The sequence below is a fragment of the Chiloscyllium punctatum genome, chromosome 15, assembly GCF_047496795.1.
Source record: "Chiloscyllium punctatum isolate Juve2018m chromosome 15, sChiPun1.3, whole genome shotgun sequence".
Taxonomy (NCBI): domain Eukaryota; kingdom Metazoa; phylum Chordata; class Chondrichthyes; order Orectolobiformes; family Hemiscylliidae; genus Chiloscyllium; species Chiloscyllium punctatum.
Genome location: NC_092753.1, coordinates 2,926,362 through 2,941,013, shown reverse-complemented (window position 1 = coordinate 2,941,013; position 14,652 = coordinate 2,926,362). Strand labels below are relative to the sequence as shown.

At 41.2% G+C, this 14,652-nt stretch overlaps 1 protein-coding gene across 5 annotated transcripts in view; it reads right to left on the bottom strand.

Annotated features, from left to right (window-relative positions):
- The window catches only part of sh3kbp1 (SH3-domain kinase binding protein 1), a 168,189-nt gene that overhangs the window by 56,116 nt on the left and 97,421 nt on the right, over nucleotides 1-14,652 (bottom strand). For all 5 annotated transcript variants that reach the window (XM_072584472.1, XM_072584470.1, XM_072584475.1 and 2 more), the window contains 2 exons: nucleotides 5,168-5,243; nucleotides 1,400-1,494 (listed from right to left, as the gene is read on the bottom strand). In XM_072584472.1, coding sequence (XP_072440573.1) covers nucleotides 1,400-1,494; nucleotides 5,168-5,243 — 171 coding nt within the window. The remainder of the gene's footprint in view (nucleotides 1-1,399; nucleotides 1,495-5,167; nucleotides 5,244-14,652) is intronic.

The window sequence follows — 14,652 nt, the reverse complement described above, 5'->3', positions numbered from 1 at the left end:
CTACTTTTCATCCTTGGCATAAATGATTTGGATGTGAATATAGGAGGTATGGTTACTGGGTTTGCAGATGACATCAAAATAGGTGGTGTAGTGGACAGTGAAGAAGATTGTCTCATTGTTCAATCTGAAGTTCATCAGATAGGCCAATAGGCTGAGGAATGACAGGTGGAGTTTAATTTAAATAAATTTAAGATTTTGGTAAGGCCAACCAGGGTAGGACTTCTACAGTTAATGGTAGGGTTTTGGGGAATGTTGTCAAACAAAGAAATCAAGAGGTACAACTCCATAGTTCCTTGAAAATGGAGTTACAGGTAAAGACGGCATTTGGCACATTTGCCTTCATTGGTGAGAATGCCAAGTATAGGAGTTGGGATGTCAAGTTACAGTTGTACAGGGCATTGGTGAGCCCACTTTTAGAACACTGCAAATAATTCTGGACACCCTTCTCTAGGAAAGATGTTGTGTAAGTTGAAAGGGTTCAGAAAAGGTTTACAAGCATGTTGCAGGGACTGGAAAGTTTATAAAGAAGGCCAAATAGGCTGGGGCTTTTTTCCCTGAAGTGCCGGAGGCTGACGGGTGACCTTATAGAAGTTTATAAAGTCATAAGGGGCATGGATAGGGTGAATAACTAAGGTCTTCTTCCTAGGGAGGGGGAGTCCAAGACTAGAGGGCATAGGTTTAAGGTGAGAGGGAAAAGATTTTTAAAAAAATCTGAGAGATAACTTTGTCAAGCAGAGGATAATGAGTGTATGGAATGAGCTGACAGACAAGTTGTGGAGGTGGGAGCAATTACAACATTTTAAAGCATCTGGACAGGCGTACAAGTAGGAAGGTTTCAGAAGGATATGGGCCTAATGCTGGCAAATACAACTAGGTCAGATTGGGATGTCTGGTTTGCATGGACAAATTGAACTGAGGGGTCGGATTCTGTGCTGTATAACTCTGTCACTGTACAATTAAGTCTGAAATTAATTTAATTGGATATAAAATGGAACATTATTATAATTATGAAATGTTATTAAATCAACATACGTTAGAATCAGTTATCTGTTCTCTCCCTTGAACCATAAAAGTTAGGTTAAATTTTCAAGAAATTTGGTAGTTTATTTTTCAATAAATCACATTTGTCTATGGCCTTTAAACAATTAAATGATTTGAGCAATATGAAAATACAGCTTTCCTTGTAGTAATTCATTTGCATATCTTAGTAAAGAAAGGATTTTTCAATTTTTAATTTTTCAATAAATCACATGTCTACAGTCTTTAGTCAATAAAATGATTTGAGGAATATGAAACAATAAAACTCTCTGCAGTAATTCACTTGCATATCTTCAAGAAAGGATATGTAAATTACTTGAATATTTTCTATACAAAATATGCAACAAAACTATCTTCATACCTTATTTATAATAATTACAATCTCTCCTTCTCGGATTGTCAACTCATCTTCATTCTGTGCTTCATATGGGAATAGTACTTTGCAATATTCCTTACCTGAAACCAAACAAGCGTAAACTAGTCAACAATCAGCATCGTATACTGCTGAGGTAAATAACTTCAGTTTTTAACATTTTCAAACTTGAATATTTTAGTCCAGTTGCAATTTATGACTGATGATAATCACAGAGTCCCTTTTCCAGGTCAAAAAAGAAGAAGCCACACTGGTAAATTAATTCCAAATGAAATAGTCTGTTGCACTTGTGTGATATTTTATTTTGCCGTATATAATTCATCACAATGACTGAGTGAAAGGAGTTCATGTACATCTTTAGTTATGTCAGTGAAAGCATCGGGCTACACACCTAATACCACCCAGGATTTAGGATGGCATGTGCCTCACAGGGACCCAAGTTCGATGCCACCCTCAGGCAAGTGCACTGTGCATGCTCCTTGTGTCTGCATGGGTTTCCTCCAAGTGCTCCAGTTTCGTGTCACAGTCCAAGATGTGCAGGTTAGATGGATTGGCTATGCTGAATTGCCCATAGTGTCCATGGGTTTGCAGACGGGATGGATTAGCCATGGGAAGTTCAGGGGTACAGGGATAGGGTAGGGGTGAAGGTCTGGGTGGGAGGGCCAGTGTGAATTCGATGGGCTAAGTGGCCTGCTTCATCACTGTAGGGATGCGATGATTTTATATATATTACTGGAACTTGCAATTTGATGTAAAATTAAAATGTTAATTTTCAATATATATATCAGTCTGGTTGTAAGTTTGCTCACTGAGCTGATAGATTTGTTCTCAGACATTTCATCACCATGCTAGGTAACATCAGTGAGCAGCCGATGAAGCACTGATATTCTGTCCCACTATTGTGTGTCTGGGTCTGTTGTGTCTGGTGATATCACTTCTGGTTCTTTTTCTGAGAGATTGGTAAATGGGGTCCAAATTGATATGTTTGATAATGGAGTTCCTGTTTGAATGCCAGGCCTCTAGAATTCCCGTGCATGCCTTTGTTTAGCCTGTCCCAGGATGGATGTATTGTTCCAGTCAAACTGGTGTTCCTCTTCGTCTGTATGGATACTTGTGATAGTTGGTCATGTCTTCTGGTCGTTTATTGGTGCTCAAGTATCCTGCAGAGTTCATTCTGCTAGTTGCTGGTACAGGGGCCTTTAAATTCATCAGGAGCTGTTTCAGTATGATGGTAGGTTTGTGGGCTACCATGATGCCTAGGGGACGGAGTAGATGGGCGCCATCTCAGATGTCTTTAATTTATGGCAGGGTGGCTAGAGTCTCTGGGTATGTTGACTTTTCTTATTTAGGTCTGCGTGTAGGAATCCTTGGACTGCACTCATCGAGTACACGTTGTTCCTGAATACATTGTTTAGGTGTTTTTCCTCAGCTTCTCGGAGTTCCTGGGTGCTGCAATGTGTTGTGGCTCATTTAAAGAATGCCCGGATACAGCTCTGTTTGTGGGTGTTGGGATGATTATTCCTGTGAGTGAATATCTGGTCAGTGTGTGTGGCTTTCCTGTAGACGTTGGGATGCAGATCTCCATTGGCTTTGCGTTCCACTGTGATGTTTAGGAAGGGGATTCTGTTGTTCTCTTCCTCTTTGGTGAGCTTTATACCAGGAAGGATGTTGTTTGCGCGTTTGTGGGTTTCTTCTAATTTGTTGCATTTCATGATGACAAAGGTTTCATCCACATAGCGGACCCAAAGTTTGGGCTAGATCATGGGAAGGGCTGTTCGTTCGAACCTTTGCATAACTGCTTCTACCAAGAGTCCTGATATTAGTGATCCCATAGGCATCCCATTGATTTGTTTGTAGATCTTGTTGTTGAAGGTGAAGTGGGTTGAGGCACAGGTCTTCTAGTTTGAGGATGCTGTCCTTGCTGATGGAGTTGGTGCTCTCAGGTGTTTGTGTCCTTGGGTTTGTCTAGCAGCGAGTGTTTCTTTGGCTCTGGTGATATTTATTGATCTGAATATGGCTGTCATGTCAAAGGAAACCATGACCTCATCATCTTCTATCTTGGTGTCTTTGATGATGTTAAGGAATTCCTGGGTGGAGTAGAAAGAGTAGCTTCAGTCTTCTACTTGGTGTTTCAGTCCCTTTGCTAATCTCTATGTCGGTGAACCGGGAGGTGAGACTATGGGTCTGAGGGAGAGCCTTATTTATGTACCTTTGCTAATCCGTAGAAACGAGGTGTGTTGGATCTTCCAGGTTTCATTCTTTGGAGATCTGTTTTGTTGATTTTACCTGTCTTGTTAAGTTTCTTCAGGGTTACTGTGATACGTTTTTCTCACTGTGGAGTCGGATCCATTACCACCTGTTGGTAAGTATCGATACACACAGACGAAGAGGGACACCAGTTCGACTGGGACAATACATCCATCCTGAGACAGCCTAAACAAAGACACATACAAGAGTTCCGAGATGCTTTGCATTCAAACTGGAACTCCATTAACAAATATCGATTTGGACCCCATTTACCAACCTCTCAGAAAAAGAACCAGAAGTGACATCACCCACAACAACAGACCATGACACACAAACAGAAAGTGGGACAGAACACCAGTGTTTCATTGGAGGTTCACTGATGTTACCAAGCATGGTGACGAAACGTTGGAGAACAAATCTACCAGTTCAGTAAGCAAACTTACAACCTGAGCTATAAATTTTATCCAAAATTACATGTATACACAGTCTTTTAGTCCAGAGGAATGATTTGACTAATTAATCTTATATCAACAATGGGAGGAGAAATGAACTGGGGCTTGATATGTGGGAATGTATATCGAAAATTACACTCAATTTTAGTTTTTGCTGATAGCAAGAACTGCACAAAGTTAGAATTTCACATTACCATTTCATTATTACTAATGTATGCATGTTCACCAACTTTAAGCTGCTCTAAGTATCTGCTTTTAATAAGCGTAATTTGTATACCACAGCAAATATTAATGTAATAGACTTAAAAATCATCAACACAAACAAAATTATACCACAGGGACTGCTGCTGTTGAAAGGCAAGTCAAGAAAGGTCAAAAGTCAAGTTAGGAAATGTGAGCACTTCCATAAATTAATTTATAATTCAATGTTCGAAGCTGCTTCGCCAACTAGCCTATACAAAATTATATGAAAACAGCCAACATTTGGAAAATCTATTCTGTTTAGTTTTGATAGTTTTGGATTCTCAGTGAAGCTAAACTTACTGTGTAATTTAGGTGGTAAGACCTAACCTGGCTCAGAGATAAAAAGCCTTGCTCCACTTTGTCCGGTGTTATAGTGAACACTAGGTTTAAGTTCAAGTTGTATTGATATTGATAAGTCTAGTGATAGTGCAATAGTGGAACACACTGCCCCAAAAGTTACATTTGCAATATAAATGAATTCTCCAATTCCCCTATCTCAGATGATGCATCCAAGGAGAGTCGGAGTTCCTAATGAAGGGTGGCCGCTCCTCAGATGCTGCATGTCCTGCTGTGTTTTTCCAGCGCCACCTTTTTTGACACTGACTCTCTGGCATCTGCAGTTCCCATTCTCCCTGTCTCAGCTGAAGATCAGGCAAGGGTTTTAAAAGTAGAAACTAGGATAAAGTTACTGTCTTTCTTAAAGTTTGTAACTTTACATACCATCAGCGAAAACTAAGAGGAATCAGTATATTTTGTTTTGTGTTTAATTTTAGAAGCTACTAAAACAAACGCATGTTATTTCACTATTACTCACCCTTCGGTCTGATGTCTGATTCAGACTTTGTTGGCTCCTGAGAAGTCACAGTTGAAGCTAACTTTTTTCCGGAAGTCTAAAACAAACAGTGCAATAAATTATATGATTGTCAGCATTTGCTCTTCCTACCTGAACAATACTTCTACATCCTTGACTTCACAAATAAATGGTTACATGATATCCAGAGATAAATGCCAAGCATACGATTTCATGGAACCTTACAGCACAGACAACTATTTTATTCCACTGTACCTGTGCCTTTTCTTTTAAATTACTAAGCAATTAGTCCAATCCTCCTGATTCATTCTAGTAACCTTCCATATTTTCCTTTCAAATATATTTATCCAATTCCCTTTTGAAAGTTATTATTGAACCTATTTCCATCACCGAAAGACAGTGCATTCCAGATGCTGGGAATCAGAAATAAACACAGAAAATTGCTCGACAAATTCAGCAAACCTGGAGAGAAAGCAGTGTTAACGTTTCAGGATAAAGCAACAAAAGATCTGGTGAACACGGATGCCCAATTCTTAGAATACAATTCCTACAATTTGGATCCTTGCATGTTCCCTACAAAAGAAGTCAGTCTAGACAGCTTATAGTTCTGTTTTCTCTCTTCTTTTTTGAGCAATGATGTTACATTTGCTACCTCCACATCTTAGAAGTTTAACAATAGCTGCCATGATGCTGATATCCTGAAGAACTTTGATGTTCCTGTTCTGTTTCAAGGGCTGGAATAAGTTATAAAAATGATTACATGGGTGTGTAATAGCTGGACTGATGATAGCAGGTTCATAGATGACAATCGTTACATTTCTGAATGTCATTTCAGGAACACAATCTCTAATTTGTAAACTATTACATTATCCTTTTGACTGAGGAGGAGCATAGTTACAATGCAGCCCATTCTTCAAAGAGGGTCATGGTGGATCAGGTGTACTGAAGATGAGGTTGTGCTGCTTGTATTGGTTTGGGAGGTCTTGCAATACACAAAGTGTATCACATAATACTAGCTCTGCTCTGCATGACTGAAGGAGGCAAAGAGGGGACTGATGGAAGCTGACAACTTGGGAGAACAGAAGCATCTTCCAAGGAGGAAGGTCAGAACATTGAGCAGGAGGAACAGTGTAGCAGTGTTGGGAGGTGCAAGCGAGACAGAATTTAATTGACAACTAACTCCACTACATGAAATCTGGGTCCCATGATCATTCTTTGACTGTAAATGTGTTGGTGCTTAAAAAGCAAGCATTCTATTTCTGTTGTGAGTTGCAAATGGAGCTTCTGTTTGTTGTTTAGTGCTTTTCTGTTGCTGAATTAAACTAAATGCTGTGAGGCTTTTGTAGACATTTCAATATATCATGGTCCCATACTGAACAATAATGATGCTAAGCTACACTGCATATTGGGGAACGAATAGCACAGACGTAAATGTAAGATGGGATGTAAAAGACAGGTAAGCTGTGTGGCTTTGTGCTTAAACAGCAATAGATGTACAGATGTGCACTTGCAATGAAGTGTCACCATGTGCCCTGAGAAGTGTTACTTTGTGGTCCCTGTCCTATGTACATGGTGAAGGGCTACTCCATATAGTCAACGCTTGATCAGTTGCATAGCTGGAATTCCAAGATGATACGAGTGCAAGGGATATTGAGGTAGCCCAACAGTGGCAACAACTACCACCTACAAGGAATGGGAAAATAAAACTGGGATGTCATGGGGCAGTGGTGCATAATGAGAGCAACATGTGAAAACTCATTAGGCCTTGAAGTGAGAAACCCTCCATAAAATGTGAAAAATTGAACTCACCTGGTTTCTAGAAAGATTAGATTCATTATCTCTGCAGCTAGTTTAAAAAATGTAGGCTCTGTCCATCGAGGATTTGTCAGCTTTTCGTCCCATCATTTTTTCTAGCACTTTGTCCCAATGTCCCTTAGTTCAAGCTTCCCCCACCAGTGGAAATATCTTGTCAATGTCAACTTTGTCAAGGCCCTTGAGGATTTTGTATGTTTAAATCAGATTACATTTCATTCTTATAATTTGTAATGAATGAAAGCATAACCTGCTTAGCTGTTCTTGGTAAGTCAATACCTTCATACCAGGAATCAGCCTTGTGAATCTCTACTGAACAGCCTCTAATACCAGTATGTTCTTTTTAAATACAATGACCAACATTGTACACAGGACTCCAGGCTTATGAACACCCAAAGTTGTAATAAACTTCCTATTTTCAAATCCAACCTGTTAACATCAAAAGGCCAAAATTCCCTTTGCCTTTTTTTAAAACTACATGCTGCATCCGAGTGTTGCTACTGCATTTAACGCACAAGAACATTTAGACCCCTCTGCGCTGCACTTTGTTGGAGTCTCTCCATTTAAATAATATGCCTTTTGATTCTTCTAACTGAAGTGCGTGACCTCACACTTTCCTACATTCAGCTCTATCAGCCAAATTTTGCCCATTCACACCACTTTCTGAAAACCCCATGCAGATTCCTGGTGTTCTCATCACAATTCCCTACATATTTTTTTGTATCGTCAAATTTTGACACACTGAAACCCTCTTCCAAATCACTGTTGTAGATAGTAAATAATTGAGGCCTAGGCGTGGTCCATGTAACACTCCACTAATTACATCTTTCTAACCTGGAGGATTTTTAACCCATTAAATCTAGAATCTGGGTTTTACTTGCTAACCAATCCCCAATCCATCACCCCTAATACTGTAAGCTCCTTTTTTTGTGCACCCCTGATTGAATATTTCTTCAAATACAAAAGACAACCCTGAGTTTACCAAAAACTTTTAAACTAATTTAATTCTAATTAGCAAAGCAAATGCATTTCTCTGGACTGATGTCACTGTCAGGGCTCCAGTTCTTTAGTCAGGCCACCTGCTGTTTTAGATCTGATTTTTCTAACTCAACTTTTTGAGGAAAGAGGACACCAATATTTTAACTGCAATAAATCCAAAGTTTGTTTGAAGTACATTCACCCTGTATTTGACAGGCAAAGTTTTTGGGGAAAAAAAACTCAGTTTTAGGAATTAAAATATAAACCAGAAACTAGATATTCACAATACACTACTACAATTCCCTGAAAGCTACAAATGTGATGTGCTCAACCATCTTTTCACCCAGTCAGGCTTAACTCTCTCAAATCTAGCTGACAATTAGAGATTGAAACACTGGTGATGAACATAATCATTGTTAAACCAGCAATTTTCCAATGATACTAAGTAAAAATGAATGTTTCAGATATCTTAAAAATTAAATCAAAAAGCCAATTTAGATAACAAGTGGTGCATAAAATATCATAATTGCCAGTCAAAGCCTGTTGAAAACGCTAGGCAGGTAAATGGAGTTGACATACACATCAGTCATAACATAATTAATTAGTACATAAGTCTCAAAGGGATCAATGGTGAACAGTTATTACAGCATTCCAGTACCTGTGCTCCACTGTCAACAGGAAAAATCAAAGTTGCGATGACACTCCCAATGTTCCTCTCGGGTGTGCAGCCATGCTGCAACCACAAAAATTACTGCACATAAGCCAATTGCTTAAGAATAATGTCTGTGTGCAGCCACGCAAAGGAATTCTGGGTATCATGAATTATAAAAAAAATTGTGGGATACTAAAATCTGTGGTCACTGGTTTGCCAGGTGATGTGTGCATATGTCATTATCATCACACTGCTGAAGAAAGTAGCAACAAAATCTTTGGACACCATCAGAAAGAATTGAAGGACAATGGTTTATGGTCTGTGATGCTGCAAGATCAAGCTTTACACAAACTGGCTGGATCAACAAGACCAAGTCAACTTAGCTCCTCCTCAAACATCTGTAGGGTTTAGGAGTCAGAAATGGTTTTTCACTGAAAAAGTTTGCAATAACTTCCCAAAAAATGAAAAAGAGAATTGTTTCAACACAAAAAAATTTAGTCTCAAGAACACAAGTCAAATATTGTGAAACTGTATCACAAGGTTATTTTTTATATATATATTTGATCATTGGAGGGACATGACTGGCCAAGCCTTCATGTATCACCCATCCTAATTCGCCAGAAGGTAGTTAAGAGTCAACCACATTGTTGTGGGTCTGAATCAAGCGTGGGCCAGACCAGGTGAGGACAGCAGACTTCCTCCTTTAAAGAGCATCAGTGAGACAGATGAGTTTGTATCCAATATGTTAGCCACTAGCCACATTAAGTTAACTAGCCCTCCAGATGTGCCTAATCACATCTTTAATTTAGTCAGTAAATGATGGTGATTGTTGATAGATGATCCCAAAGCATATCACACATGGTGTACACCTGCGAACCACATCCTTTTTTGAGCATTTTAAATAAAATGCCAGAACTAAACACCAAATATGATGGTAATGTTTGACTGCTGTGAGGCATCGCTTTCTTGATTAACAAAGTGCCACCACCATTCAGTAAAATAAATATGCATAGATGGAGTACATTTACATCAATTACTTATTCATAAAAAAGCAGTTATGATATTATAGATTCTTTTTTAAAAAAAACTAACCTGATTATAACACAAAAAAGCTGCCTCACATCATCTGACGAAACAGCTACAATCTCTAAGTAGCTTGCAAAGAGACATACCCAGATGTTTAAAGACTTTTAAAATGCCAGAAGATTGCAAAAAAGTATATAGCATTGAAGAAAAACAGCAGACAGGCAGAATTTCAAAGAGATTCAAAATAATGGATTTGTGTTTTGTGGAACCTTTGAACCCTAAAAAAATAACAAATCAACATTTTGAAGTTTTGAACTGTGTGAAGAAATCTGGCTAAGAACAGTCAGCATGCAGAACTCCAAACTGTCATATTTGAGACTATCTTGAGAGTAGAGTTTTGACCAATGGAAGACAAAGAGAAAAGTATACAGAAATCCATTTCTATTATGTTGGAGGTTAAGTCAGACAATGTGAAAGTGTGATATCGACAGAACTAATGAAGATCAAAAAAAATCTTCTTTCTCCCCCAAACCCTTGTGTACTGTTGGTCTACCTGGACAATAAAACACAAACTTTCCAGAAACAGAAGCCATCAGAGCTACTGGGTCTATTTTCTTCAGCAACCAAGAACACAAGCAATAAGCCCAGTAGTATACAGAGAAGACATATTGGGACTTTCTTCTTATAAGTATTTTTTTTATAGCCATTTGTTTTAATTTTGTACCTACAATTTCATGTTAGATTTCATCCCCGTGGAACTTTCAACAGTAAAAGGTGGAATAAATAAACATTTAGTCTGTTTAAACAGAAGCTTGACTGCAAGTCTGCTTTATCCAGAGTCATTACAAAACTAAAAGCTACATTAATCTACAATTTACTGACCATGTGGTGGATACTTCTTATAGGCATGACAACTTGTATTTATATTAGAGCCTTTAACAAAAGTATAATACTGCAAGCTCTTTCACAAAGGCATTACCCACAGACAGAGAGAGCAATTTTTCACTCCACGATGGTGGGACGGGCAAAGAATTGGACAAGTTGGGCCGATAGAGTTACTTGCCTCCTTTTCACCTCTTCAGTAATTAAGTGTTGGATGAAGTGGTTTATTGGGTCCTTCTTGATTGATCAACAATTAAGGTTTTGCAGCGGTCATTAATGGCTACTTCAAGACGTCAAATTGTCAGCAGCCTAACTATTTGCCTCCCCGAAAGGCTTTTCTTCTCAGGGCGGGGGCAGGGGCGGGGAAGGGGAAATCTCCATTTTCCCCAAACTAAGCCATTCAGAGGGGCAGAGATGGAGGAAAGTGGATGGTCAATAAAAGCCATTCCGTGCTGTTCCTTCTGGTCTCTTCTTCCTAAGATCCTGATTCTGACCCCCCCCCCCAAAAAAAAACCTTCTCACCACTGGATCCCCTTAAGTCTAAGCCTCCAGTAACAATCTCTAGGACCCATAGGCCATTAGCTTGCTATTGGTCGTTAACATCTGATGAGGCAGTAGTTCAACATCAAGACCTGCAATCAGCTGGAGCTCAAATCCAACAAATTGGCTTATAGGTGAGAGTAAAGAGTCAGTCACCACTGAATAAGTCTGCTCTTGCATTTTGGCTACAAAATGGAAAGTTTTAGAAGTCATTCATTATGATTACAATATATCGTCAAACATTTAGTCAAAGGAGGTTGGTTTTAAGAAGCACCTTGAAGCAGCAAAGAAAGGCAGAAAAACAGACTTGGGAAAAATTTCCAAAACTTAGGGCTTCAGCACAAAAAGACATGGCCACCAATGGTAGGCAATTAAAAAGTAGTGATTTTTCAATAATACAGAATTTGAGGTGTCAAATACCTGAGGGGGAAAGACTTTGAAAACAAGGATAGAACATTAAAATTGAGACACTGCCAATCCAAGGACAAGTGTAGGTCAGTAAGCACAATAGGAAGTGGGGGAAAAAGATGTGATGCAACTAGGACAGAAGCAAAAGAGTTGTGAAATAAGTCCAGACAGGCCAGTATCCCATCACCAAGACAATTCAAAGATGTGCAGGTCAGGTGAATTGGCCATGCTAAATTGCCCCAAGTGTTAGGTGCATTAGTCAGGGGTACATACGGGGTGGGGAGTCAGTGTGGACTTGTTGGGCTGAAGGGCCTGTTTCCATACCGTAGGGAATGGAGTCAAGTCAAGTCAAGTCAAGTCATCCTTTATTTATAGGTGGAGAGTTCTTGACACTGATCCAGCTTCCTCCGAGCCAACTTGGAGCGAGCAGGACCTCTGATACTCCTATTGATATGTCAGCTAGGGCTTCCTGATTGGACCAGATTAGCAGTCCCAATGAGGGAGCTCATTCTATGAGGTGCACCTGACTGACCTCATTACTATTAAGTTGTAGAACTGAACCTGGGAGGCCTACCACAGTTCATAGGAATAATCAAGTCTAGAGGTATCAAAGCCGTAGATGAGGGTTTTAGAAGCAGATAAACTTCGGCAGGGTACACCAGGCAATATTATTGAAGTGAAAATAAGAGGCCTTCGTAATAGCATGGCCATGTCATAAGAAGCTTACATCAAGTTTCCAATTTGTTAACTATTAGGTGACACACTTTCACATCATTGAGAACAATATATTAGTTTCCAGAATTACATGCTTACTTATTTACTTCATGACTATGATCAAGTTATTTATTTCAAGTGTTTTGATATATCCCAAGGTACATTATAGCTGAACACGTTCTTTTTAAGTTTCACCACAGAAACAAGACATCCTGTCCACAGCAAGACCCTACAAAATAGCTGGATAAATTACCATATCGTCATAACCAGTGATGCTGGTTAAGAAACAATTTTTTCTCATAACATTGGGAAAACTTCCCTGCTTTTCTTCAAAATAGTGCTGTGGAACTTTACATCCATCCAAGAGGTGAAACATAATTTACTATTTAATCTAAAAATAGTCACCTTCAAAAGCACAGTACTCCTTCAGTAAGGTATTAAAATGTCAGCCTGAATTACATGCCCAATTTCTGGATGCTACCTGAAATGTCAGACAGGGAGATGTGGCTAATCCCTGGGTTGCACTTTGAACCCACGACTTTCTGACTGAGACGTGAGGGTATTACAAACGAATCAAAGTTGAGAGAACAAATTAAATTTGGGTATTGTCCTAGTGATGTATAAAAGGCCTTCCAATCACATGAACAATTTGATCACATTTACTTTTTAGGGGTGCAGGGGACAAAATGACAACTAGTGGGAATGGTAACAAGGCTGAAAAATGTGTTGCTGGAAAAGCGCAGCAGGTCAGGGAGCAAAGGAGCAGAAGAATAGACATTTCGGGCATAAGCCCTCCTTCAGGAATGAGGAGGGTGTGCCAAGCAGGCTAAGATAAAAAGGTAGGGAGGAGGGACTTGGGGGAAGGGGCATTGGGAACACGATAGGTGGAAGGAGGTTAAGGTGAGGGGGATAGGCCGGAGAGGTCGGGAAGATGATTGCAGGTCAAGAAGGCGGTGCTGAGTCTGAGGGTTGGGACTGAGAAAACTTGAGGGGAGGAGAAGTGAGAAAGCTGGAGAAATCTGCATTCATCCCTTGTGGTTGGAGGGTTCCTAGGCAGAAGGTGAGGTGCTCTTCCTCCAGGCATCATGTTGCCATGGTCTGGCGATGGAGGAGGCCAAGGACCTGCATGTCCTTGGTGGAGTGGGAGGGGGAGTTGAAGTGTTCAGCCACGGGGTAGTTGGGTTGGTTGGTGCAGGTGTCCCAGAGGTGTTCTCTGAAACGTTCCGCAAGTAGGCAGACTGTCTCCCCAATATAGAGGAGGCCACATTGGGTGCAGCGGATGCAGAAAATGGTGTGTGTGGGGGTGCAGGTGAATTTCTGATGGATATGGAAGGATCCCTTGGGGCCTTGGAGGGAAGTGAGGGGGGGGGGGGGGGGGGGGGGGGAGAGGAGTGTGGGCGCAAGTTTTGCATTTCTTGTGCCTAACCTCGCCCACGTGCCCATCTCCACCCCCACACCAGGTCCTAGCTCCCAGCCTTGCTGTATTTTCACTATCCCTCCAGACCTCCCCCTCTATGAGGTTGAAAGATCAGTCCTCGGCAAAGGCCTCACCTTCATCCCCCTACGCTCCCGGATTAACGAATTCAACACACAGCGAGACATCGAGCATTTCTTCCGCCGTCTTCACTTCCACGCCTACTTCTTCAACCAGGACTCCCGCCCATCCTCTGACGACCCCGTCTCCCTCCTCCAACACACCCCAACCACCTGGACACTCCATGCTGACCTCTTACACCTGCCCTCTATCTTTTCATAGCCAACTGCCACCACGACTCCACCCCTCTCACCCACTCCAACCTCTCACCCTCGCAACATGCAGCCCTCCACTCCAACCCCAACCTCACCAAACCGCAGACAAGGGAGGCGTGGTGGTAGTTTGGCGCACCGATCTTTATATTGCTGAAGCTAAACAGCAGCTCACGGACACCTCCTCCTACTGTCCCCTTGACCATGACCCCACCTCCCACCACCAAACCATCTTCTCCCAGACCATCCATAACCTCATCACCTCAGGGAATCTCCCATCTACCGCCTCCAACCTCAGTTCCACAACCCCACACTGCCCGTTTTTACCTCCGGCCCCAAATCCACAAACCTGACTGCCCCGGCCGACCCATTGTCTCAGCCTGCTCCTGCCCCACCGAACTCATTTCTGCACACCTCGACACGGTCCTGTCCCCCTTAGTCCAGGAACTCCCCACCTATGTTTGGGACACCACCCACGCCCTCCACCTCCTCCATGATTTTCACTTCCCCGGTCCCCAACGCCTTATCTTCACCATGGACATCCAGTCCCTGTACACCTCCATCCCCCATCACGAAGGCCTCAAAGCCCTCCACTTATTCCTTTCCCGCTGAACAAACCAGTACCCTTCCACTGACACCCTCCTTCGACTGACTGAACTGGTCCTCATTCTGAACAACTTCTCTTTCCAATCCTCCCACTTCCTCCAAACCAAAGGAGTAGCCGCGGGCA